Source organism: Bubalus kerabau, chromosome 20 (genome assembly GCF_029407905.1).
Source record: "Bubalus kerabau isolate K-KA32 ecotype Philippines breed swamp buffalo chromosome 20, PCC_UOA_SB_1v2, whole genome shotgun sequence".
In the NCBI taxonomy this organism is placed as follows: Eukaryota; Metazoa; Chordata; class Mammalia; order Artiodactyla; family Bovidae; genus Bubalus; species Bubalus kerabau.
In genome coordinates, this window is record NC_073643.1 from 62,045,339 (window position 1) to 62,068,933 (window position 23,595).

Sequence of the window (23,595 nt, forward strand, 5' to 3'; positions counted from 1 at the left end):
TTTCGGGAAGGACGGGGAATCCCCCACGTATGCCAGGACCCCGTGCGTGCCAGGGGTCCCGCCACAGCCCGACCACAGGGACTGCAAGGCTTCATTTTTCAGTGTGGGGGCACCGTGACCCCCCAGCCCTGCTGCCCGGGAACCCAGTGGCACCCCATCTCCTGCATCTGGCGGTCGCCTGTGCCCTAAAGCAGACCCGAGGAATCGGAGCCCCTCCTCCACCTGTGAACAGCCGGCCTCCTCCGCTCCCACTGCTCAGAGTGAGTCTGAAACCAGAAGACCTCATCTCCATTAATTAAAGCTGCCATTAAACATTAAACAACATGAGTAAGGAGGTGTGAGCCTTATCTCCACGGGCTTTAAGAGTCACAGTGTTTCTTCAGTTACTTCGCGAGCAGCTTCCATATCTCATCCTGTCTGATTTCTCCAAGGGCCTGGGTTCTCAGCTCAAAAGAGAGGGTGGAGGTGAGAGGGACGGCGGAGGGGGATGCATCAGGCAGTCCCCATCACACCAGGGTGGGTGCCCGCAAGGCTGGGAGGGCAGCGTGCCACTCCTGTGTGAGGACCCCTGGAAGTTGGAGCCCTGAGGGGCCTGCTGCCCCGCTTCTCTGCCCTGCGAACAGTCACAGAACCCCCTGAGCAGTGTCGTGGGCACTGCCGCAGAGGCTATGGAGACGGCGAGTTTAAGATGCTCGGGGTGCATGGGCCTGCACAGAGGAAACAATGAAACTCTTAAAAACTGAACACCCATCGCACGGCAGCCAAGGGAATTATCTGGAAGGGAGACTGTGTTTCCTGGAGGAAAGCTCCCCATAGGAGGGAGTTCAAGCTGCGTCGCCCCATCCATGCCCAGAGCTGCTGGTGCTGGCGGTGCCCAAGCAGCGGCCCCCAGGAGTGGCTGAGGGGGGAGCAGGGCAGGTCCCCCAGGGCAGGGGGACACGGGGCACACGGCCAGGGCAGAGAGCCAAGGGCCAGGCCGGAGGAGGGGCTCGGACCCTCCCCCAGGAGACAGCATCTCACTGGACACTTCAGGAGAGAGGAGGAGACGGTCTCGGCTCTGCTCTGCGGCCGCAAGGAGCAAACCACCGCGTGCGGCCATGGGGCCCAGGGGCTTCAAGGGGACCCCAGGCCAGGACCAGGCAGCCAGCGGGCCCTCCAAGCCCAGAGCGGCGCTTCCCCTGGGGCCCCCTCCCGCCAGGCCCCCTCATGGCCTGGATCCCCCCACGGTCTGTTTCCTCGCCTGCCCCCCTGGCTGCCGGCGGGGCCTGGCCGCAATGTGAACTGCTAATTGGAGTGGCGCCGGCTCCGGGTGCGAGCCCCTGTGGCACCGGCACCTGTGGGCCGTCAGGGAGGAGGCGCCCTGCCGCTTGCTGCTGCAGCCGCTTGAGGCCCGGGCTCCCCAGGCCCTGCTGAGCACCCTCGCACATCAAGGGGCTGCTGAGTGTGGCTGGGGGGCTGCCACTCACCCTCACAAGGGAGAGAAAACGAGCGTCCTGGGCAGCTCCGTGTGGACAGTCCCCCTGTAGATGCAGATATCAATGCAGACATAGGCGCGCACACACACATGCACACCGCACTAGGCCCATGTGACACGGGGTCCATGCCCACGCTCTGTAGCAGGGCCCTTCAGGACGGGGGTCAGCTCTGGCTGGAGTGGGGAGCTGCCGGGAGCGCAGACGAGGGACTGGGACACGTGAGCTCTGCAATGGCGGCAGGAGACTGTCCGCCGGGCGGGCAGCTCTGTGGCAGCCAGCCAGGCCTTTGTCAGGTCGGCTGCCTCGCACACTCGCAGAAGTGTATCTGCTGAATGAAGAGCTGAGTAGCGTGAAAACAAGATGCACAGCACAACAGAAAATTTAAAATAATTTTTCAAAATGAAGAGACAAAATTTAACTCCACTTCTGTGACTGGCTGGTGACCCAACCCTGAGCAAAGGGCTGCAGGGTCAAGGTCCCAGGACGGCTCCCCACGGCAGCTGGAGGACCGGGAGCCACCTGGGCCCGGGACTCGGCCACAGGGGTGCTGACTAGGCTCCCCACGCAGGGGTGCTTGGCACTGAGACGGGGTCACTCCTGCGACAGTGGCTGCCGGCACCTGCCTCCAGAAGCTGGCCCCAGGGCGGACCGCGCCCCCGTGCGGCCAGCCGGGCCGTGGGCCCGCTGGAGGCCAGGGCAGGGCCTGCAGCAGCAGCAGAGCTCCCAGGCCGCCTGACGGGCGGGCTGGCCCCGGCCCTGCTGGTCAGCGAGCTCCCGCAGACCTGGGCGCCCAGGACGCCTGGGAGCACAGGTGTGCAGAACCAGGGCGCCCACAGGCAGCACAGCTGCTTTCTAAATTCCTGGGGCCCTCAGTGGGGGCCCGCCCTCCGGCTTCCCCGCCCTGTGGCCTCAGCCCCGGAGCCACAGGGCTGTCGGAGCCCGGCCTGCAGGCTGGTGGGTGGTCGGGGGTAGGCCCAGGCATCGGTGTTTAAAGAAGTTCCCGGGGGGGTCCCCTGGGCACCCAAAGTGAGAAGCACTGCTCCCAGCCAGGGGTGCCTGAGGCTAACCTGCTTTGCTGCTGACGACGCTGTGCCATCAGCCGCAGCTGCTGCTCCACAGAGACCTCCACCCTGGGAAACCTGGCTGTGTTCCCAACCGCATACTACAGAGGAGCCCTACGTTTCCCAGCGGCTTGATACTGTGGTTTGAGAATTTTTAAAAGAAAATCAAAGGAGGAAAGAGAGCGGACTGTCTCATGGCCCTGTCACCTCCCAGGTGACTGGAAGCAGGTCTAGTCCCACAGTCAGCTGTGCAGACAGCCCTACTCCCACTCCCCCTGAGCAGGCGAGGCTTCTGCATGCGGTCACCTCCTCTGAGGCCAGCTTCTAAATGCTGCCAGACAGCAGGCTTTGTGGGCATGACACAGCTCGGTGTGCTGTGGCTGCGTGCAGTCGCTCAGGCGTGTCCAACTCTTTGCGACCCCATGGCCTGCAGCACACCAGGCTCCCCTATCCTTTACCATCTCCCGCATTGAGTTTGAGCTTGAGCTTGCTCAAGCCATGTCCACTGAGTCGGAGATGCCATCCAACCATCTCATCCTCTGTCGCCCCCTTCTCCTCCTGCCTTCAATCTTTCCCAGCATCAGGGTCTTTTCTAATGAGTTGTTTCTTCACATCAGCTGGCCAAAGGATTGGAGCTTCAGCATCAGTCTTTCCAATGAATATTCAAGACTGATTTCCTTTAGGATGGACTGGTTTGATCTTGCAATCCAAGGAACCCTCAGGAGTCTTCAACATCACAGTTCAAAAGCATCAATTCTTTGGTGCTCAGCTTTCTTTATAGTCCAACTCTCACATCCATACATGACTACTGGAAAAACCATAGCTTTGACTAGACAGATCTTTGTCAGCAAAATAATGTCTCTGCTTTTTAATATGCTGTCTAGGTTGCTCATAGTTTTTCTTCCAAGGAGGAAGCGTCTTTTAATTTCATGCCTGCAGTCACCATCTGCAGTGATTTTGGAGCCCAACGAAATTAAGTCTCTCACTGTTTCCATTGTTTCCCCATCTATTTGCCATGAAGTGATGGGACTGGATGCCATGATCTTAGTTTTCCGAATGTTCAGCCTTCTTTATGGCCCAATTCTCACATCCATATACAACTACTAGAAAAACCATAGCTTTGACTGTATGGACCTTTGTTGGCTCAATGTATATGAAGTGTAAATTGTTACCTAAGTTAAAGAGAATTCCCTCCATTACTGCAAAAATGACTAACTCAATTCAAGCACCGTAAAGGCTCTCGCTAAGTGTTTACGAATGCCTGTAGGAGACTCTGGAAAAGGGTTTCCTTCTTTCCTCTCTGACTTCATCCACAGGAGGGAACGGGGCTGTGATGAGCACCTGCTGTATGCCAGCCCGAGTGAGGTCACACAGCTCACCTTGCTGGTTCTGCAGACAGAGTCCACTGAGGCTGGGAGCTGGATGCACCAGGCAGTCTTCCTGGAGCTGCCTCTGTGGAAGAACTGGACACACATAGCAACAGACACAAGCGAGGGTTTAGCTCCTTCTGCACAATGGACACGAGCTCCTTCTGCACAATGGACGGGAGCTCCGCGGTGCGGGTGCAGAGCACACGCGTGAACGGACATGAGCCGAGATGGGAGCTCCATGGTGCGGGCGCAGAGCACACGCGTGGACGGACACGAGCCGAGACTGGAGCTCCGCGGTGCGGGCGCAGGGCACACGCGTGGACGGACGCGAGCCGAGACGGGAGCTCCGCGGTGCGGGCGCAGGGCACACGCGTGGACGGACGCGAGCCGAGGCGGGAGCGCCGCGGTGCGGGCGCAGGGCACACGCGTGGACGGACGCGAGCCGAGGCGGGAGCGCCGCGGTGCGGGCGCAGGGCACACGCGTGGACGGACGCGAGCCGAGGCGGGAGCGCCGCGGTGCGGGCGCAGGGCACACGCGTGGACGGACGCGAGCCGAGGCGGGAGCGCCGCGGTGCGGGCGCAGGGCACACGCGTGGACGGACGCGAGCCGAGGCGGGAGCGCCGCGGTGCGGGCGCAGAGGACACGTGAGACCCTGGTGCGTGGAAATGTCACAGCACGCAGGAAATCCAACCAGTCCTCGTGGAAGCCTAACGTGTGGGTGTTGCTGAAGGGTACTTTTTAAAAGGTCCTATTTTCATATCCACAAATAAAGTCCAAAGACGCGGAGACCGCAAACCAGCAGGAGCTCTTAAGTGGGACGGGCGTAGGGTCCATGTTGCTGGGCTGTGCCTGAGGGCCTGGCAGCCGGCACATGGGTCCACAAGGGGCTCTGAGCAACTTGAAAGCTCAAGAAGAGAGCGAATAAATACATGAGAAACAAGATAGACCCAGAAAGACCATTTCCAGCCCAAGCAGCACATGGCAGCCGCCCGCAGGGGCTAGGGGCCATTTGCCCAAGGAGGGGCAGAGGAGGGCAGGGCTCGGGGCCCCGCCTGCCCACCCACCCACCCGCTCTCTCCGCCTGAAGCCACGTGAGCTGCTTCAGTCACCAGGGCCCTTCACCTCCCAGCACTTCAGCCACGTCCCCCTAGAGCGGAGGAACTCGGATATTCTAGATAAACACTGGATTTCTACCGCAGCTGGGACCCTTCACGCCCACAGGAAACTCCCGCCCGCAGGGAGCAGAGGGGACCTGTTTCTCGTGAGCCCCCGACTCACACAGCCCGTGACCCTGACTGGCAGACACTGGACGCCTCTCAGTTTAGGGGCGATTGCTGTGTAGAACGCAGAACCTCGGCCACACAGCGCCCCCTCGACAACAAGCACGTGAGCAGAGGAGGGCTGCTGGAAGACTCCCTCTCAACGTGGAAGTCGCGGCTTTTGCCTGAAGTAATTCTCACTACGACAGCAGTGAGCGGGGGACAGTCCATCGCCCCTCCCACGTTTATCAGTGGCTCTGCGGTGAAGACAGCTTTCCTGTCCTTTCCTCCTTCTGTTTCCGCAGCTGTTTGTGTCAGTTTGGGCTTAGATTTTCTTTTCAAGATCCACCATGTTACAACCCTTGTCTGTCATCACCCACGGTGTCGTGCACACAGGCGTCTACACCGGCTCGGGGGACCGCTCTCAGGCCAGCTCCCGTGTGCCGTGTGGACGCGCGTGGCCTCGCCATGCTCTGCACACCTCTCAGCATGTCACAAGGAAAGGTGTCCGCTGCCCCGACAGGTACGCACTGCCGTCTAACTGCAGGTCTAATCTGCGTATCTAACAGCTAATGGGAAAACTCTTCTCATGTGCTCATCTGCCATCTGCATATCCCTGTGGTGGATTTTTCTAATTGGATTGTTGGGCTTTATATATTTAACTTTGGGGAGTGCTGTCAGAGTATCTTCTATATTCTAGATCACAGCCCTTTGTTTGGTGTGTGCTTTGCAAATGTTTTTCCCCGTCTGTAGCTCCTCTTTTCATCCTCCTCACAGGGTCTTCCACAGCACCAAAGTTTTGATTTTGATGAGGTCTGCTTACAGATCTTGCTTTTGCTGGCTTTAATCTCAGGATCCAGATGTTGCTAGCACACAGCAGTCTGTAATGCAGTGGAGTCCGTAACGCGGTGCATTCTTGCAGCACACGGCGGTCTGTAATGCAGTGGATTCTTGTGTGTGGATCTTGCATCTGGTGACCTTGCTAATGCCTTCATTCATTTCAGGATTTTCTTTTCTTCTGTTGGGCTCCTCTGGTCATCCATGAAGATGTTCAGGTCACCTGAAAGCAGGGACCGTCTCGTTCCTTCCCTTCTGACCTACAGCCTTTGTTTTCTCTTCCTTGTCTCCCTCAGAGGCTGGTGCCTGCCTGGTGCCAGCCCCACTGTGCCCACGCGGGGATGGACATCCAGCCTCACCTTTGTCTCTGGTGCCGGCTGAGGGTCTGGGGACTTGTCTCTGTCTCTCGTCTCACGCTCATTAACAAGTACGGTAGTTCTCTTCCACTCCTGATTTTCTAAGGGTTTTTATTGTGAATAGAGCTGATTTTTGTCAAATACTTCTCTGGATCAATTAATATGCTCTTATGATTTTTCCCTTAGATTGTTAGATATGACATATTTCATTGATTTTCAGGCACTGACCCAATGCACACCCAGAATAAACCCCACTTTGTATACTGTGATGTACACACACGTGGTGTATAATTCTTTTCATACACTGCTGAATTTGGTTAGACACAACTTTTGTGTCTCATTTCATGAGAGACATTGCTCTGTAGTTTTCCCTCATCTTTGGTTTGGTAACACTGCTTGTCTGACAAATATGGCCTCATGAAATGAGCTGGGAAGTTTCCCCTGAGTGTCTGTTTTCTAGAAGAGATTGTGTAGAATTGGTCGTAATTCTTCTTTGTAGAGATCTCCAGAGAAACCATCTGGCCTGGAGATTTCTTCTCCTGGAGTCTTATAGTCATGAAGTCCATTTCTTCAGAGGTTATAGGACTATTTTTGTGTATCAACCTCATCTGGGCTGAGTTTTAGCAGTCTGTGGGTTTCCGAGAAGTGGCCCATTTCTTCCCATCACAGGCTCTACAAGCACGAGGCGGGGTTTCTCCCTCCCGTCCCAGTGGTCGTGGCATCCGTGGGGACGCGGCCCCCTTCGCTGCTGAGGGGCTCGTGTCTTCGCTGCCCCTTCATTGTCCCTGCTGGAGGCTGGCGCTTTCACCCATCTTCCCCGAAGAACCAGGGCTCTGTTCCATTAACTCCCTCTGGTGTTTTCCTGTCATGATTATATTTTTTGCTATCTTTTATTATTTCCTTCCTTCTACTTTCTTGGGGTTTATTTTGCTGTTCTTTTCCTAATTCTTTGAGATTTTGAAACTTTTCTAATTTATGGGTTTACTGCTATACATTTCCCATTCAACTCTGCTTTAGTTGTAGCCCATATATTTTGATATGCTGGTTTTGAGTCTTTCAAATTTGTTATGGTTAGTATTATGGCCCATGATACAGACTATCTTGGTCTCAAAGGTGCTTGAAAATATTTGAATTCTGCTGTCGTTAGATTATATGCCATTTGGACCCTTTATATCCTTGCTGATTTTCCATCTGTTGCTGAGAGGAGGGTGTTACGGACTCAGACTCTTGTTTGAGACTGCTTGCTTTTGCCCCGTCGGCTTCTGCTCCACCGAGGTGAAGCCGCCCTTCTCTGGTGCAGACTCACTGAGGGTCGCGATGCCCTCCTGGTGGACGAACCCTTTCATCAGGTAACGCCCCCCCCCTTGCGTCTAGTGATTTTCTCTGCTCTGAAGCGCTGTATCTGATATTAATGACTGCCCCATGGTTTCCCGGATCAATGTTTATATATCTTGCCTCACCCTTTTACTTTTCATCTGGCACTGTATTTGAGTTTCTCATAGACAGTGCAGCTCTGGGCATGTGTGTGTGTGTGTGTGTGTGTGTGTGTGTGTGTGTGTGTGTGAGAGAGAGAGAGAGAGAGATCCTGTCAGCCTCCAGTGTTCACTGGTTTATTTAGACCACTTACCTTTAGGATGATTACTGACAGCCAGAGCTTCAGTCTACCATTTCATTACATATTTTGTTTGTTCTCTCTGTTCCTCCTGTTTCTCTCTTCTTTCTTCCTGTGGGTTAAACATCTGACTTATTAATAGTGTGTGTGAGTTACTGCTTAATCTGACTTTCTCAGCGGCTGCGCTGTGTAATATCATAACACACATGTAACATACAACCTGCTGCTATTAACGCTCAGCCACCCAGAGTGAGGTCTGAAAGCCTTACTTCACTTACATTCCTTCGTCCTCACTGTCTACAGTCAGCTTGGATATGCAGACTGTATATGCATATATAGATATAGATATAGATGCATTTGTCTCACATCATAATGTTACCTTTTATAACAATCAAGTATGATTTCAAAAATTACTGTGACAAAAGATAATCTTGTATTTATCTGCATTTTTAATTTATTCTCTGTTATTTCTTTCTTATTCATGTTCCCAAATTATTTATTTTATTGTTTTCTCCGTTTCAAGAACTTACTTTGCCACTCTTTACAGGTAGGCTGGGCAGCCACACCTTCTCCCAGCTCTCTGTGACCTGAGAATGCCATTTCCTGCTCATTCCTAAAGGATAGCTTTGGTGGGTGTAGCATTCACAGTTCAGAGTTTTCTTTCAGGACTTGGTAACAGACCACTTCCTTCTGGCCTCAGGGATGTTAGACAGGGTTCTGTCACCCATCACATCAGTGTCAGAACACCAATCTTCCCTGACTGATTTCAAGTCCTGTCTCTAGTTTTCAGTGATCTCACGATTGTGAGGGCAGGTGTAGCTTCCCTCGGGTTTCCTTTGGAATCTGCTCAGCATCTGGAGACAGAGCCTTGACTGCACGTCTGCACCCATCTGGGTCCTCTGAGACCCTGGGGCAGAAAATGCTCCCCGCCGGCCACTTGCTGGGGGTCCTCCGGCAGCGCAGGCCCCAGTGTTCCAGATGGGACGGCATCTCTGGCCTACAGGCACCAGGGGCCCTGCTGCCCAGTGGCTCACGGATGGTCTGTGTGGGAGCAAGGACCCTCTCTCTGGTCCACAGGGTGAAGCGCTCCTCCTGGGTCAGTGCCCCTGGCTGCCCCACAGTCCTGCTGGGGCAGGATCCCCCGGTGCGCTGCTGACCCACATGGGGTCTCACAGGAAGAAACGAGTCTCTGACCCCCAGGGATGAAGAAAACTTCTTGGGGCCACATGTCAGGGGCTATCCCCCAACCTCCAGTGTTGCTAGGGGCTCCCTCTTAACCTGGAGGAGCAGGAGCCCGCCTGGGTGGCCATCTGCTATGAGCTTGGGCCTGAGACGTCATCCCTGGGAGGGTGTGTGCGCACACAGGCCAGCCCGCTGCTGCTCCTCCTCTCAGTCCTCGGGGGCTCGCAACGTATCCAGGGCTCCCGGCTGCCCCTGGCAGGGAGCAGGGAAGGGGAACCTGGCCATCCCCCCCCAGGGGCTCCCTCTCTGCAGGCTGCTATCTGCCTGACAGACAGCTGGGTTCATTTATTTCTGCTTCTATTAATTTTTAATCCCATTTCTGTTGATGTAATTTTTTGAATAAGAAAAATAACAACATGATTCAAATGTCAAAGTACTTATAAAAAATATACTCAGGGACATCCCTCACCCTCCCTGTCTTCCGAGCCCATTCCCACTCCTTGCTTGTAGGTAAAAATCTTGTTAGTTTCTGATTTATCCTTCTTGAGCTTCTTTTTGAAAACTGAGGCATTTCGAACATCACTGTCGTTTTTCTCATTTCAACAGAGGCATGATTTTGGCCTCAGAATCTCAGCCAGCAGTTAATCATTCACAGCCCAGCAACTTAAAATCTTCATAATCTGCATGTTTCCCTTTCAAAACCCCTCAGATGCCTCTCAGATTCCATTTAAACCCACTCTCTGCTTTCTGCTCAACTCCTCCATCTGTTGAGTCACTTGCTTGCTTTCCCTCTTTAAATTCTACTGATGCAGGTTTTTTCTGACTTTCTTCATAGTTCTCATTCTTCCTTCCACAGTTAACACATCTGAGAGTCATCTTGGAGAAACGGCATTGCCTCAACTGGAGTCTGCTGTGAGACCGTCTCTGTGAAGCAGGTGTGTCTCCCGGGAGGCCTCTCCTGGGGTAGGGTGGTCACAGGACAGGGTGGGAGCACTCTGGACAGCGCTGCCCACCTGTGTGCTCAAGGTCATGTGCTCACCACGGCGGGGAGGGGGGGGGCGTGTTCAGGGCACCACTGATAGGACGGAAGACCTCCAAGGTGAGATTCCAGGGTCCGGAGGAGACCTGCCGCCTCGCACAGTCCACGGTCCTGACAGTCCGGCTCACTACCCCCACCAGCCCCGAGCACCGGTTGCTGCGTCCCCATCGCTGAGCTCCCGGGCCCCTCCCAAGCCCCCCGACCAAGGCCTGCAACACGGCTTCTGGGTCCAGGGCTGGTGGAAACCTGACAGGAGGGGTGTTTCTAGGGTCGCTGGCAGCACCGTCTACCAGCTTCTCCAACAACCAACATGTGTCCCCGGCACCCAAGGGACGGAGCAGTGTTCAGGCGACGCCGCAAGCTGGGAACCAACAGCCAGGTGCCGCCACATTGTGTTCACGTAACGGGCACCTGGCGTTCTCGTCGGAGGCCAATAGCACATGCTCAACGCTTGCCAGGTGTGGCCCTCTGAACAGGAGGCGGGATGGCCTGTGCTGCTCCTGGGAGGACGGCAGGAAGCCAGGCCCACAGGGTCCACAGGGACAGTCCTCCCAGAGGCGGGGCAGGCCGGAACTCCGTACATCCCAAAGCACCTCACATAAGATGTGAAGTGCTTTCTTGAGATTCTCACTCGGGTGAATAAGCCAACCTCCCCCTGCTTGAGCTGAGAAGCCAGAACCCTGTGACTCTGAGACCTCCGAGACCCCTGCAGACACTCGGGTTTACTCAGAACGGCTCTGGGTAAGACACCCCCTGGAGCCCCAGTGTCCCTGCAGACCACACAGCCCCATGTGACCCTCGGACAGCACCGGCCCGCTGCCTGCTGTGGGAGTGGAGCCCGCCCGGCCCCACGTCCTGTCTGGAGGTGGGTCTGAGCTGCTGCTGACAGAGGTGGGGCAGCCTGCTCTCTGCAGGGACCTGCGTGGGGCCTGCCGTCCACAGACGGCCCCTCCCGCCCCTTCTCTGCTCTGGGTCCTGCAGGGCTGGTGCTGTGACATGTAAGAACAGTGTCCTGACCTGGCACTCAGCAGGGCAAATCAACCACGTCAGGGCAGAAGCCAGGGCAAGGGCCGGGGGACGGAGCTGGGCCAGGAGAAGGGAGAGGGAAGCACACACCAGGCCCGAGCAGGTGATGTCCAGGGCTGGGCGAGGAGGCAGAGGGCAGACAAGGCAGTGAGAACCGTGGACGGGGATAGGGGGCTGGCCACCAGGCCAGGAGACCATCAGGGCCAACGCCCCTCCTGTGGGTGACAGATGAGGACGCAGGGAGCAGAGGAGGAGCAGGTTCCGCCACCAGGACACGCAGGGCCGGATGGGGCAAGGGGACCCAGAGGCCGGGAGAGGAACGAGCAGGGAGACCTGGGCCTTTCCCGCGGGGGCATGCTCACAGGAGACTGTCCGTGCGGGACGCGGGCCCTCCACATGGGGCTGCTGCAGCCTCCCACGCCTCCCACACTCGCCACCACGTGCCACGCAGGCCGAGCCGTCCTGAGAGTGACCGGCGAGGACACAGGGGTCACGAAGTCCGCTCCCCAGAACCAGGGCCGTGTTCCGCGGCTCCCCGGTTTCTCCTGCCCGACGCCGCCGAGCACACAGCGGGTCAGACGGTATCCTCAGGGCAAGAGCCTGACCTTCGTGCCGCCCACACCAGCTCCCAGCTACTGGGAGTCCAGGAGGACCAGCTGAGGTTCCAATGCCCCAAAACAGGTTTCCACCATCAGTGCCTAAGCTTAAGAGGAGATGGAAGAAAAGAAGAGGAGCTTGACACGGCCAGTCCCTGAAGCCCTGTGCACAGAAGCTGAGAATGTCAAGGTCTGAGCCTTCAACAAACGAGGCCCAGTTTAAATAGGAACACAACAGCGATAGCCTCCGTTACAGAAACAGAGCTGTCCCCAGAAAAGGTGCCCAGCCCGCACCAGCCCCTCCGCCTCCCCCAGAGCCCCAGCTCCTGCTGTGCAGAGGGCTGGTGTCTACGCATCTCCATGGGTCTCTTGGACACTTTCAGTAACTGCCCACGACTGGGCAGGCACACCCCACTTAGAAGAAGGGCCCCTCAGCACAAGTAGGGAGTCTGGACGTGACCAAAGACGTGGCACAGGGGGACGGGATGCTGAGGACGCAGCAGAGGAGGGTGGCCCGCTGCCTGCACCCCTCGCACGCTGGCGTCCCCGACACCGAGGGTACCGGAGGGCAGCCATGGAGCAGGCAGCGCCCTCCTGCCCCACGGCCAGGCTCCACGGAACAGGCTGCAGTCAAGCCCACGAGACACCTCCAGCCTCGAAGCTACAAACCGTGATGGAGCCTCCAGGATGCATGGGGACGGCAGGCAGGGGGCCTGGCCCTGGGCTTGGGCGCAGGGAGAGCCACACGCTCACCGCCCCCCACCCCCGCCACGCCCTCAGGCGTTCTCTAAAAAACCAGCAGGACCAGCAAAACGAGCCCCCAGACAGTGAGTGAGTTAAGGCTGGCTTTTCGAGGGTCACTGCGGGCCTGGAAGGGGCGGGTGCTGTCTCCGCATCTCGTTCACTTCAGAGGCCCACCCTCAGGAGAGCAGGACACGCTGCTGATCGCCGGCCCCAGGAGAATCAGCAACCACATGAGGCTACTGGACGCAAGGCCTCCTCCCAGAGCAGACCGCGGGGGCGGGTTCCCTGGACCCGCGGGACCCACCTGCCTCTCCAGGCGCCCCAGCTGCTCCTTGTAGAAGGCGTCGCGGCATCTCAGCTCCTCCTCCTGGGTCTCCAGCTCCCTAGCCTGTGGGGAGAGCAGAACCCAGTCAGCTGTCGGCGACTTAGGAGCCGAAGCCCACACCGTGCCAGGCCACCACCTGCCATCCAGGGAGGACCCTGCGGCACCAACATGGGCAAGTATGTTCCCAGCACCGGCCAGGTGCCCACAGGCTCCACAGACAGGAGGGTGGCCAGACCCCATGACGACGCAGAGACAGAGGGGCTTCAGTGCAGCCCAAAGCTCAAAGTCATGGGGCGGCGGGGGTGGGCAGGGATCATGTCTGGGCAGATGGGACCCCCGGGCTCATGGGATGGAAGCACTGCACACACGTGCCACCAAATCACGCCCAATGTCCTCCTCCTGCTGAGCAAAGCCCCTGCGTCTGGGGCCAGGGATCTGAAGGGAGCAGCATGGGAACCCAGCGTCCTAGGTCGGGGGTGGGGGGGGCAGCTGCCCTCAGCCTCCTGAGGGAGCAAAGAGAATGGCCGGTGCACACGCCGAGGGCCTCCCAGGGTCACGGCAGGCTGAGGCCGCGCTACTGGGCCAGCCCCTCCTCACCCTCACCCAGCTGGGGGGCCCTCAACAGCACCCGACCCCCGGCAGGCCTTGGCACACGCTGCATTGGGCGGGGCAGGCACTTGCATCCTGCTCCTCGCGGGGAGGCCGTGTCCCCAGAGCCCTTGGGCCCTCCCGGGTCAGGGACTCCAGCCCACCTCTGCCTGAGAACAGCGAGAGCTGGCCTGGCGCAAGGGCTGCAGAAAGAGCAGATGACGGCACCCGGACCAGTGGCCACACAGGGACCCAGGCTTGGGGGACACACGACAGAGCCCACAGCGGGCTCGCAGCGGCCCCAGGCCAGAGCGGAATGTGGACAGTGCTATGTGACAAGCAGGCCTGGGAAGCAGCCAGGCCGAGGAGGGGCGGGGTCCCCCAGGAAGGGGTGGGGGTGTGTGGAAGGTGCTGGCCTCATAAGGCTCAGATCCCTGCGGATGGAAAACAGACAACTGCAGTGGCCAGGGGCTCACAGGGTAGCGGCCATCTTCTCCCTAAGGACGCTTCCCAACCATCTTCTGGGCAAAGCACTGAATAAAGCACGCTCTGCCCAACATGGAAGTAAAACGTCCCCACTGTGCAGGCCTGTTCACAGGCCGTGGTCCGGAAGGGGCAGGGAAGGGCGGGGACGGCGCGCAATGAGGTCGGGGGGCAGGGGAGGGCGCTCAGCGTGCCTCTGCTCCAAACACGTGGAGGGGACAACCACGGGGCCAGGCCGTGCGCACAGCCAAGACGCGAACACCCAGCAGCAGACGGGCACGCAGGCTGGGGAGGCTGAAGCCACAGGCCTGGGTAGGGCTGGGCATAGGCCAGCTTCAGCCCCAGAGCCCAGGGCTCCCCCTGAACAAGCAGCTGCGGTGAAAATCCTGAGGATCCCACGTCAGGCCATGGTTCTCAGTCTGCCTGAACTTGCCTTCAGCCCAGACACCCAGGCTCCAGGCCCTTGAACCCCAGGCCATGGCTGGGCAGTGCGGGACGGGCCTGTACCGGGGCAGGTGTAGGCCACCACGAACATGCTCAGCAATGAGACAAGGAAACAGAGAAACAAAGAAAGGCCACAATCAAACCTTCGGCTCAAAACAAGCCTGCAACCCAAACTCCAAACGTGAGAGGAAGTGTAAGCTCAGAAAGGCTGTCAGCAAACTAGCAGTCACTGCAGATTCACGTGACGGGACACTGTGATACGGGACTTCTAAAAACTTTTTATTATGTAAAAATGTGTTCAGTTCAGTTCAGTCGCTTAGTCGTGTCCGACTCTTTGCAACCCCATGAATTGCAGCACGCCAGGCCTCCCTGTCCATCACCAACTCCCAGAGTTCACTCAAATTCACGTCCATCGAGTCGGTGATGCCATCCAGCCATCTCATCCTCTGTCATCCCCTTCTCCTCCTGCCCCCAATCCCTCCCAGCATCAGAGTCTTTTCCAGTGAGTCAACTCTTTGCAAGGGAACATTTCATGCAAACATGGGCTCAATAAAGGACAGAAATGGTATGGACCTAACAGAAGCAGAAGATATTAAGAAGAGGTGGCAAGAATACACAGAAGAACTGTACAAAAAAGATCTTCACAATCCAGATAATCACGATGGTATGATAACTCACCTAGAGCCAGACATCCTGGAATGGGAAGTCAAGTGGGCCTTAGAAAGCATCACTATGAACAAAGCTAGTGGAGGTGATGGAATTCCAGTTGAGCTATTTCAAATCCTGAAAGATGATGCTGTGAAAGTGCTGCACTCAATATGCCAGCAAATTTGGAAAACTCAGCAGTGGCCACAGGACTAGAAAAGGTCAGTTTTCACTCCAATCCCAAAGAAAGGCAATGCCAAAGAATGCTCAAACTACCGCACAATTGCACTCATCTCACATGCTAGTAAAGTAATGCTCAAAAATGTGTTACTGTATTAAAATAATATTAAATAAACCCAGATATTACAATAATATTAAAATCTATTGAATAATATAAGTGTATAATACTTTTAAAAGCCAGTCATCACTGAGCATCGGATGGTAAACGAGGGGAGATCCTGCTCCGTCTCTGGCACCCACCCTCTGTTCCCCAGGCCCCTACAGCAGGCCACCCCACATGCACACACTTCAGTATTTCTCTAACAAATAAGGACTTCTATTTTTCTAAACAGAACCAGCAGCACTACATACCAAAAAAAAAAAAAAACCACACACAATGAATTACTTAACATTATCAAATATTCACCCAGTGTTCAAATTTCCAGTAGATAAAGGAATTTAAACATGTAAGTTTAAGCTGCTTAAAAAGGTAAATGAACTTCTCATAAAAAAGAATAAATTATGAAACAGGCAAGTCCCCACACACGCAAATATTATAAATTAAAATTCCTTTAAAACAAGGAGTCAAATGCCTAAGACAAGCCCCAAGCTGAAGGCAGTAGAGGAAGCGGGGGCTCAGCACAGAGACGAGGGCCCCAGGATGCCGTGACAGGGGTGCTGGGAGACTTGGGGGAGAGCGCAGAGCTGACCCCAGGGCCCCGTGTCTGCTCAGGATGGGGGTGCTGGGGGGCAGCAGAGGAGGAGGGGATGGGGGGGTCTAAGGAAATGAGGGGGCAGGCGTGGTGGCTGGAGGAGAGGAGGGGAGGAGAGGGCAGAAGAGAAGAGCTCACACAAGGTTGCAGGAATCAGGGATTGCGGCCTCTGAGAGGGTCCTCAGGGTCCCGAGGCCCTGCGCTCAGCCCTGGAGTGACCCCCAAACCCTGACGCGTAGCGGCGGCCGGGCAAGAGGCAGCAGGCTCCAGGGAGGCCATAGTCGTGGTCCCGGTCCAGAGCCCCCAACTCACCCACAGACTCGGAGCCCACCCACCTGGGGTCATGAGCTGCCTTCTGGGGACAGCCCCACAGTGCGGAGCTGAGAAGCCTCGGCCCAGCAGCCTGGTGGGCTCGGAACAGGACTGCGGCCGTGAGAGGCCAGGGCAGGGGCCGAGTTGTGACCAGTGCAGCCCCATGGCCACTGCGCGGTCACATGTGGTCACTGCGCGGTCACACGTGGTCACTGCTTAAAACCACTCAACGTGTGACTTGTTATCTGTCAATAATTAATATAAAATGCAAACCAAATAATCTTACCCTTAAAAAAAAAAATTCCACTTTGGATAAAATAAAAGGAAAAGGAAACCCTACTATACGCCACTTACCAGAGACCCAGCCCCCACACTGAGGATTCCCGGAACAAAAGGAAACCCTTCGCTGGTATAAACGCATGGTGCAGGGCCCACTGTTGTGATTTGTTTATGCAGAAGGTTCAGCATTCAATCAAAAATTTAAACACACAAACAACACAATAAAGATGTACCACAAGAGGAAACACTCAGCAAAGCCAGCTGCAACAATGGTCCGGATGCTGAAGTTAACACGGAGGGACTTTAAAATAACCATGATTAACACGCCGGAGAATCCAGCAGGAAAGGGTGGGCACCACAGGGGAAGCGGTGGAGACGTCCCACGGGGAGGCGGGCGCCCCCTCACCCCCTCGCCGAGGCCGCTGGCCCCTGCTGGCCTCAAGACCCTGTCTCTGACCGCAGCCTCTGACCATCTGGCGTGACATGCTTGAGTGTGCACGCCCTGAGGTCTCCCCAAGCACCGCCCGACCCGGCGTGTGGCCTCCAGCTTCTCAGGAAAACGTCAGCAACTTTTCAAAGCCTTCTACGTCCCTCCTTTCTCTAGCTTTTCTTCCCGAGCGTTTGGGTTACCCTGCGTTTGCACCGAACTGTCCCCCACCTGTGAGGCAGCCACTGTGCTCAACAACGGGCTCTGATGGTTCACAGCAAACGCCCCGGAGGGAAGGCTGCTTCCACTGGGCAACCTGAGTAACGGCCAATAAGGCTAGCCTTGTGAGTGGGGTCCTCCAGGAAACCCCCAAGCAGGAAAAAGGATGCTGACCTCTGGGGATGGGGCTTTGAAGGACTCCAGTCCTTTCCCAGTCCCTTTTGGGCTTCCCTAGTGGCTCAGATAGTAGAGAATTTGCCTGCAATGCAGGAGACCTGGGTTCAATCCCTGGGTCGGATAGATCCCCCAGAGAAGGGAACGGCTACCCACTCCAGAATTCCTGCCTGGAGAATCCCATGGACAGAGCAGTGTGGCGGGCTAGCGTCCACGTGGTCAGAAAGACTCGGACACGACAGAGGGCCTCACACACACACGCAGCCCTCTTCTGCCCAGGCTGCTGGGTTTCACCATGAATGTGTGTGCTGGTTTTCAAGGTCCCTGCTTAGGTGGGGAGAGGAGGATGGGAATAGCACATTTTGAAATGCCACAAGCCTTGCTGTCCTTACTGCAACTCACCATTTTTTCCTGAACGAACGCCTCTGGATGGCTACAAGCCTTTGGTCAATTTTCAGTTCTGAAAAAAATAGGCTCTGAGCATCTTCATTGCTTTTATGGAAGAGAGGGTCTTCAGAGGCCCCTCCCCCACCGTCACGGACACCACCCAAACTATAGAACAACCAAAGAGAAATGCGAGAGATCGTGGTTCATTAGCAGACTGTGGACAGAGCAAAGAACCATGAACATGGAGATGAGTCAATAGAAATTATTCAGACTGAAACACAAACAGACAAAGCATGAAAAACAGAATGAAGTGGGGCTCCGAGGTCTGCAGGACAGTATCACGTGGCAGAGCACGCGTTTGCCGAAGTCCCAGGAGGAGAAGAGAAAGACGGTCAAAAATGAAGATAAAGGCCAAGAATTTCCCAAAATTAATTGAACGCCACAACTAGACCTGAGAAGCTCAGCAAAGCCCCAGGCAGGGCGCTTCTGTGGAGTTCTTAAAGAATTCCTGAGGTAACCCAACATTTTTTGAGCATAGATTGTCACAGTCTTTTTTAAAAAAGTAATTTTGAGAATAACTACTAAAAATGTAACCAAAAAAGGCACAAATAAAAAGTCAGTAGAGAAGATAAAACGAAATTCTAAAATATACTGATTCATCTCCACCATCTCCCTCAAAAAAGTCTACAAGAAAGTAGCGACTGAGGAACAAAGGGCAGATGAGACAAACAAAGCGAGCACCAAACGGCGCATCTTAAAGGCACTCGCGCCGCGGACCACACCAAACACACTCACCCCTTAGCTCCCTACTGCTACTGCAAGAACTTACCAAAAACTCAGACGCTTAAAACAATGCAGACTGACTCTCGTGCAGTGCTGGAGGGCAGAGGTTCGGGGGTCTCACTCGGCTGAAACTGTGGCGTCAGCAGGGCTGCTTCCTCCTGGCAGCGCCGAGAGGACTGCTCCTCACCTTCCCCGGCGCCCAGCGGTCGCCTCTGCTTCTTGGCTCCTGGCCTCACGGTGCCCAGACCTCTGAGATATCATCACGCCTCCTCCTCTGCCTCTCCTGTTCCCTCTTTCCTGATGAGGACACTGGGCTCCCCGGGGTGATACAGGGTCCTCTCCCCGTCACATACTCTTAAGTCAGTCACATCGCAGAGCCCCATTCATCACAGGCCTGGGGGTCAGGGCACAGACATCTGTGCGGGTCGCTATTCTGCTCACCACACACCCCCATGCAAAGGCAGAACTCCAGCTATACGTTATTCATAAAAATGATGCAAAAACGTTTTTAGAAATGGGAAAAGGATACAGAGGGCAGACTAAGTTTAAGGAAGTTGGTGAAGCTCTATTAATATCAGATAAAAGAGAATTCAATACAAAACACATTACCAGGCATAATATAAAGAAGGCAAGTTCACAGTAATAAAAGAGACAGTTAGTCAAGAAGAGATAACAATTATAAATGTGTACAGACCTAATAGTTTTTTCCAGTAGTCACGTATGGATGTGAGAGTTGGACCATAACGAAGGCTGAGCACCGAAGGATGGAGAAGACTCTTGAGAGTCCCTTGGACTGCAAGGAGATCAAACCAGTCAATCCTAAAGGTAATCAATCCTGAATATTCATTGGAAGGACTGATGCTGAAGCTGAAAATCTAATACTTTGGAGTCAGAAGAACTGACTCCTTGGAAAAGACCCTGATGCTGGGAAAGATTGAAGGCAGCAGGAGAAAGGGATGACAGAGGATGAGATGGTTGGACGGCATCACTGACTCAATGGACATGAGTTTGAGCAGACTCCGGGAGTTGGTGATGGACAGGGAGGCCTGACGTGCTGCAGTCCATGGGGTCGCAAAGAGTCGGACATGACTGAGCCACTGAACAGCAACAATGCACCTAATAACAGAAACCCCAAACACATAAAACAGATCTGACAGACCAAAGAACATGGACAAACCCACAAGCCACAGTCAGAGACCAGCATCTCTGAAAACTCTGACAGAACTGAACCAGGAGCTGCAGGGCAGACAGGTTCCGCGGCGGCAGAGTGAGAGGAGAACCAGCCCGGGAATCACAGGCTGGCTCCCCCGCGCGACCCCGCATCTGACCCACTGCCCCGCCCCACCCCTCCCCCACTGCCTCTCAGCAGCACCCAGACACGGGGCGGAAGGTACAACTTCAGTTACAACAGAAACGGGGATCAGAGGTAACTCCTCAGCGACAAGGCTGAGGCAGCAAAAAGCTATAAAAAATATAAAAACTCAACAGACAGCAACTCAAGTGCTTCTTCAATTCATCCAATCATCTGGTGAGGAGGGAGCAAGTAAACCCATTTAACAGACAACCAAACCGAGGCACAAAGTGATGAAGTCTCCCAGAGCCACCCAGCGAGGATGCGCAGAGATGAGATGCCGCCATCATGGACTCTCCCCCGGCCCCCAGGACCACACCAGGGAAAGAAGCCTCCCAGGCAACAGGCTGCAGGCTTGACCCGGGGAGCAGGAAGGTGCGGGGAGGCCAGATGTGTTGACCCGAGCCAGCCCAGAGCTCTGAGCAGGAGCCTGATACGATCTGACTGATTCATGCTTTAAACCCAGCTCATAGAAGGCGACCTGGAAGGCTGCTGCCCATGAGGACGGCCTGACCCCCTCTCGTCAGGTGCACGGCATCTGCAGTGGCTGCGAGAGCTGCCTCTGCAAAAGGGCAGCCCGGAGCCTCACGGAGGAAACCCTGCAGGCTTCAGCTGCGCACATCTCACGAAGAAGCGTGGGAGAACAACCCCACCCGCTCGCCCAGGGGCAGCAGCAGGACAGCACTGTCCTGGTGTCTGCAGATGGGTAGGCTGGAGAGACGAGGCGGGAGGGGGCCACCCGCTGCTCCTCAGGCTGCAGCGCCCAGAGCTCAGAGACCGGCTCACACAGCCTGTGCCTGGGCCGGGGCCCTCGTATGGAACCGGGCCGTGGACCGAGCACACAGGCGCTGGGCAGAGCCGGCCGCTGGGCAAGGGGCCCACCCCTCTGCCCAGCCCTGCGGAGGCTCCCCAAGCACCCACCTGCTGGACGTGAGCCGACAGGTCTTCAGAGGAAAGAGGCAGGGACGAAGCCCCGGACACACTGGATGGGCGGGAGGGCCCTGGTCACACCCCAAGCCTGTGCCTGTCCCGAGGCCCCAGAGAGACACGGGCTCTGGGCAGCGCCGTCCCCATACCGTTGGCCCCATGACAGGCGCGACCACAGAGTGTGGGGACTTGGAGGAGCAACCCCGGCGCAGGCGGCCCCCTGCTGCCCCGCAGGGCCCAGGTCAGAGAGCCACAACAGGCCAGGCCTCGGTCACTCAAGGCTGCCGCTGCTTGGAGCTGCTCAGAGCAAACACACTGACACCCGTCTCAGGCAGTGCAGACCTCTCACCCACAGGAGGGATCACCAACCCGGACCAACAGGAGGCGCGCTGTCCCAACGGGGGCAGATCCAGCCACAGCACCTGCAGCGTGCACCCCGAGCCCTGCGGGAGCTCCCTGCCCTGGGAGTGAGCACGGGCTGTCACCCTGCTGAGAGCCGACTCTGTGTGGGCGTGTGCACACGTGTGTGTGCGAGTTGTGGACACTGCCGCCTCCCCTCACTCCCCGGCCCCTGACGTGGGGACTACCCTGGGCCCCGGGGAGCACTCCTGAGGGCGGAGTCTGCGAGCTGCTCCACCCACAGGGATGACCCGGAAGCCAGAGGTCCAGCATGCAGACCGGGCGGGCCGGGCCTGCCCCATGTGGCCCATCCTCCTCTCCCTGGCCTGCGGCAGTTGGGGTCACCTGGTCCCACACCAGACCCCCGCCAGGTCAGGCTGCCAGTGTGGGTCACTTGCGTCCTGTTCCTGGGGATCCAGGAAGCAGAGGGAACTGACCAGCGCCCCACTGGGGACAGGGCACCTCCAGGAGCCCAAGGCCTGTGGTCATCCTGCCCACCTGCCCCTCAGAGGGGTGGCGGGGGAGAACTGACACAATAGGGGTGGGCAGGGCCTCAGCGACGGGAGGCGGGGTGTTTTAGGCAGGGACACGGACACTCAGGATCGCCCCCGTGAAGGCCCGTCTCTGCTGGAGCTGGAAGCTGGCGGCAAAGAGGAGGAAGAGCCCATGGCCAACATCCAGCTCACCCGAGAGGCAAGGAGGCGGGCCCGGGGCGTGGCCCTGATGGACCTCTCTGAGCAGAGGCTGCAGGAGGGGAGGACTCGTCTTGCGGGGGCTGCAAGGGGCGGCGAGCGTCAGGCGCAAGCCTCCAGGTGGGTGGGGCAGAGGGTCCCGGGAGGGATGGAGGCAGAGGCTCAGCTCACAGGGGAGCGATCACGGGGCCTGGCTGAAGCTGCCCGCAGGCCTTTCTGGGCAGGACTCCAGGAGGGGGCAGAGGGCCCTGCCAGCCCCACCCGCTACCAGAGCCCCTGGCATCCAGGATACAGGGCACCCACAGCCCACGTGCTGGAACTACTCGGGGAGCGGCCACCCTGACAAGCTGTGCACCAGACGGAAGAGACCCCTCAGAAGGGCCCAGGTTGGGAGCAGAAACTCTGCCAGGCAGCAAGAACAGAGGCTGCTCCACCCGAATGACCCTCGGGAATCTCGCCTTAAAGCCATCAGGTGCGATTCAGCACATTAATGGAATAAAGGGGAAAAACACACGGGCATGAACAGATTCAGTAAAGCAACTGACAAAACTCCAGACACACTCATGGAGGAACTGCAACTCAGCCGAGAAATGTGACAGAGAGCACCCAGAAAACCTGCCCTCACACCAGACTCAATGGTGAGACGCTGGGCATCCGTCCACGCCCACAGCCAAGAGAACGCTATCCAGACAATGACGACAACCATTTTTATTCTCAATTGTACTGGAGGTCCAGCCAGTACAACAAGGCAAGAAAGTAAATGAAAAGTCTTAAAATTCCCATCCTGGAACTTGAAAGGAAAACGTAAAACTGCCATGACACTCAGAAGACATGACTATATGCAGGAAAACCTAAGGAAACTACACTACAGCAGAGAAACTAACAATAATATGGTAATAAGTGAGTTTATCAAAGCCACAGGGTACAAGGCCAATACACAGGAAGTAATCATATTTCTATATATTAGTAATAAATTTAAAAAAATGAAAAGAAAAGCAATACCATTTTCATTAGCATCCAAAAATATAAAATACCTAGTAATTTTTTAATATAAATCTAACAAAAAAGATCTGATATTACTGCACAGAAATCTATGACACGTTTCTGAGGAGACCTAGACACAGAGACAGGGTGAGAGAGACAGGAAGAGAGGGGAGAGAGACTGAAGACTCGAGAATGTTCTGACTGCAGCTCTCTCCAGATTAATCCACAGAGGCTACCCTGACAAACCGATTCTAACATTGACACAGAAATGCACGGAACCTAGAAAAGCCAAGTAACCTTGGAAACAACAAAGCTGGAAGACTAATACACAAGATGAGCAGACCTACCATACAGCTACAACAATAAGGAGCCCTACTGACCCAAGAAAAGAAAGGGACTGAACTGAACAGAGTCCAGAAACAGCCGTGGCACAGCCAACTGCAGAACGACAGAGGTCCTCCCGCAATCCAAGAGGGAAGAACAAGCTTTCAAATAAAGGTATATCCCTACCTGCACCTTTTACAAACTTTAGTTCACGCTAGATTAGAGACCTAATGAGAAAGATGTTTAAAAGTTGAAACGCAGCATCAGTAGAATCCCTATCAAAACCTAAGCTGCCTTTTTTCTTCTGTAGAAACAAAAATATGCCCTAAAATTCACGTAGAATCTCAAGGAATCCCAAAAAG

General features: G+C 55.9%; 1 protein-coding gene across 3 annotated transcripts in view; it reads right to left on the bottom strand.

Moving 5' to 3' along the window:
• Positions 1 to 23,595, bottom strand: part of CHCHD6 (coiled-coil-helix-coiled-coil-helix domain containing 6) — an 89,914-nt gene that overhangs the window by 11,776 nt on the left and 54,543 nt on the right. For all 3 annotated transcript variants that reach the window (XM_055557484.1, XM_055557483.1, XM_055557485.1), the window contains exon 5: positions 12,863 to 12,946. In XM_055557484.1, coding sequence (XP_055413459.1) covers positions 12,863 to 12,946 — 84 coding nt within the window. The remainder of the gene's footprint in view (positions 1 to 12,862; positions 12,947 to 23,595) is intronic.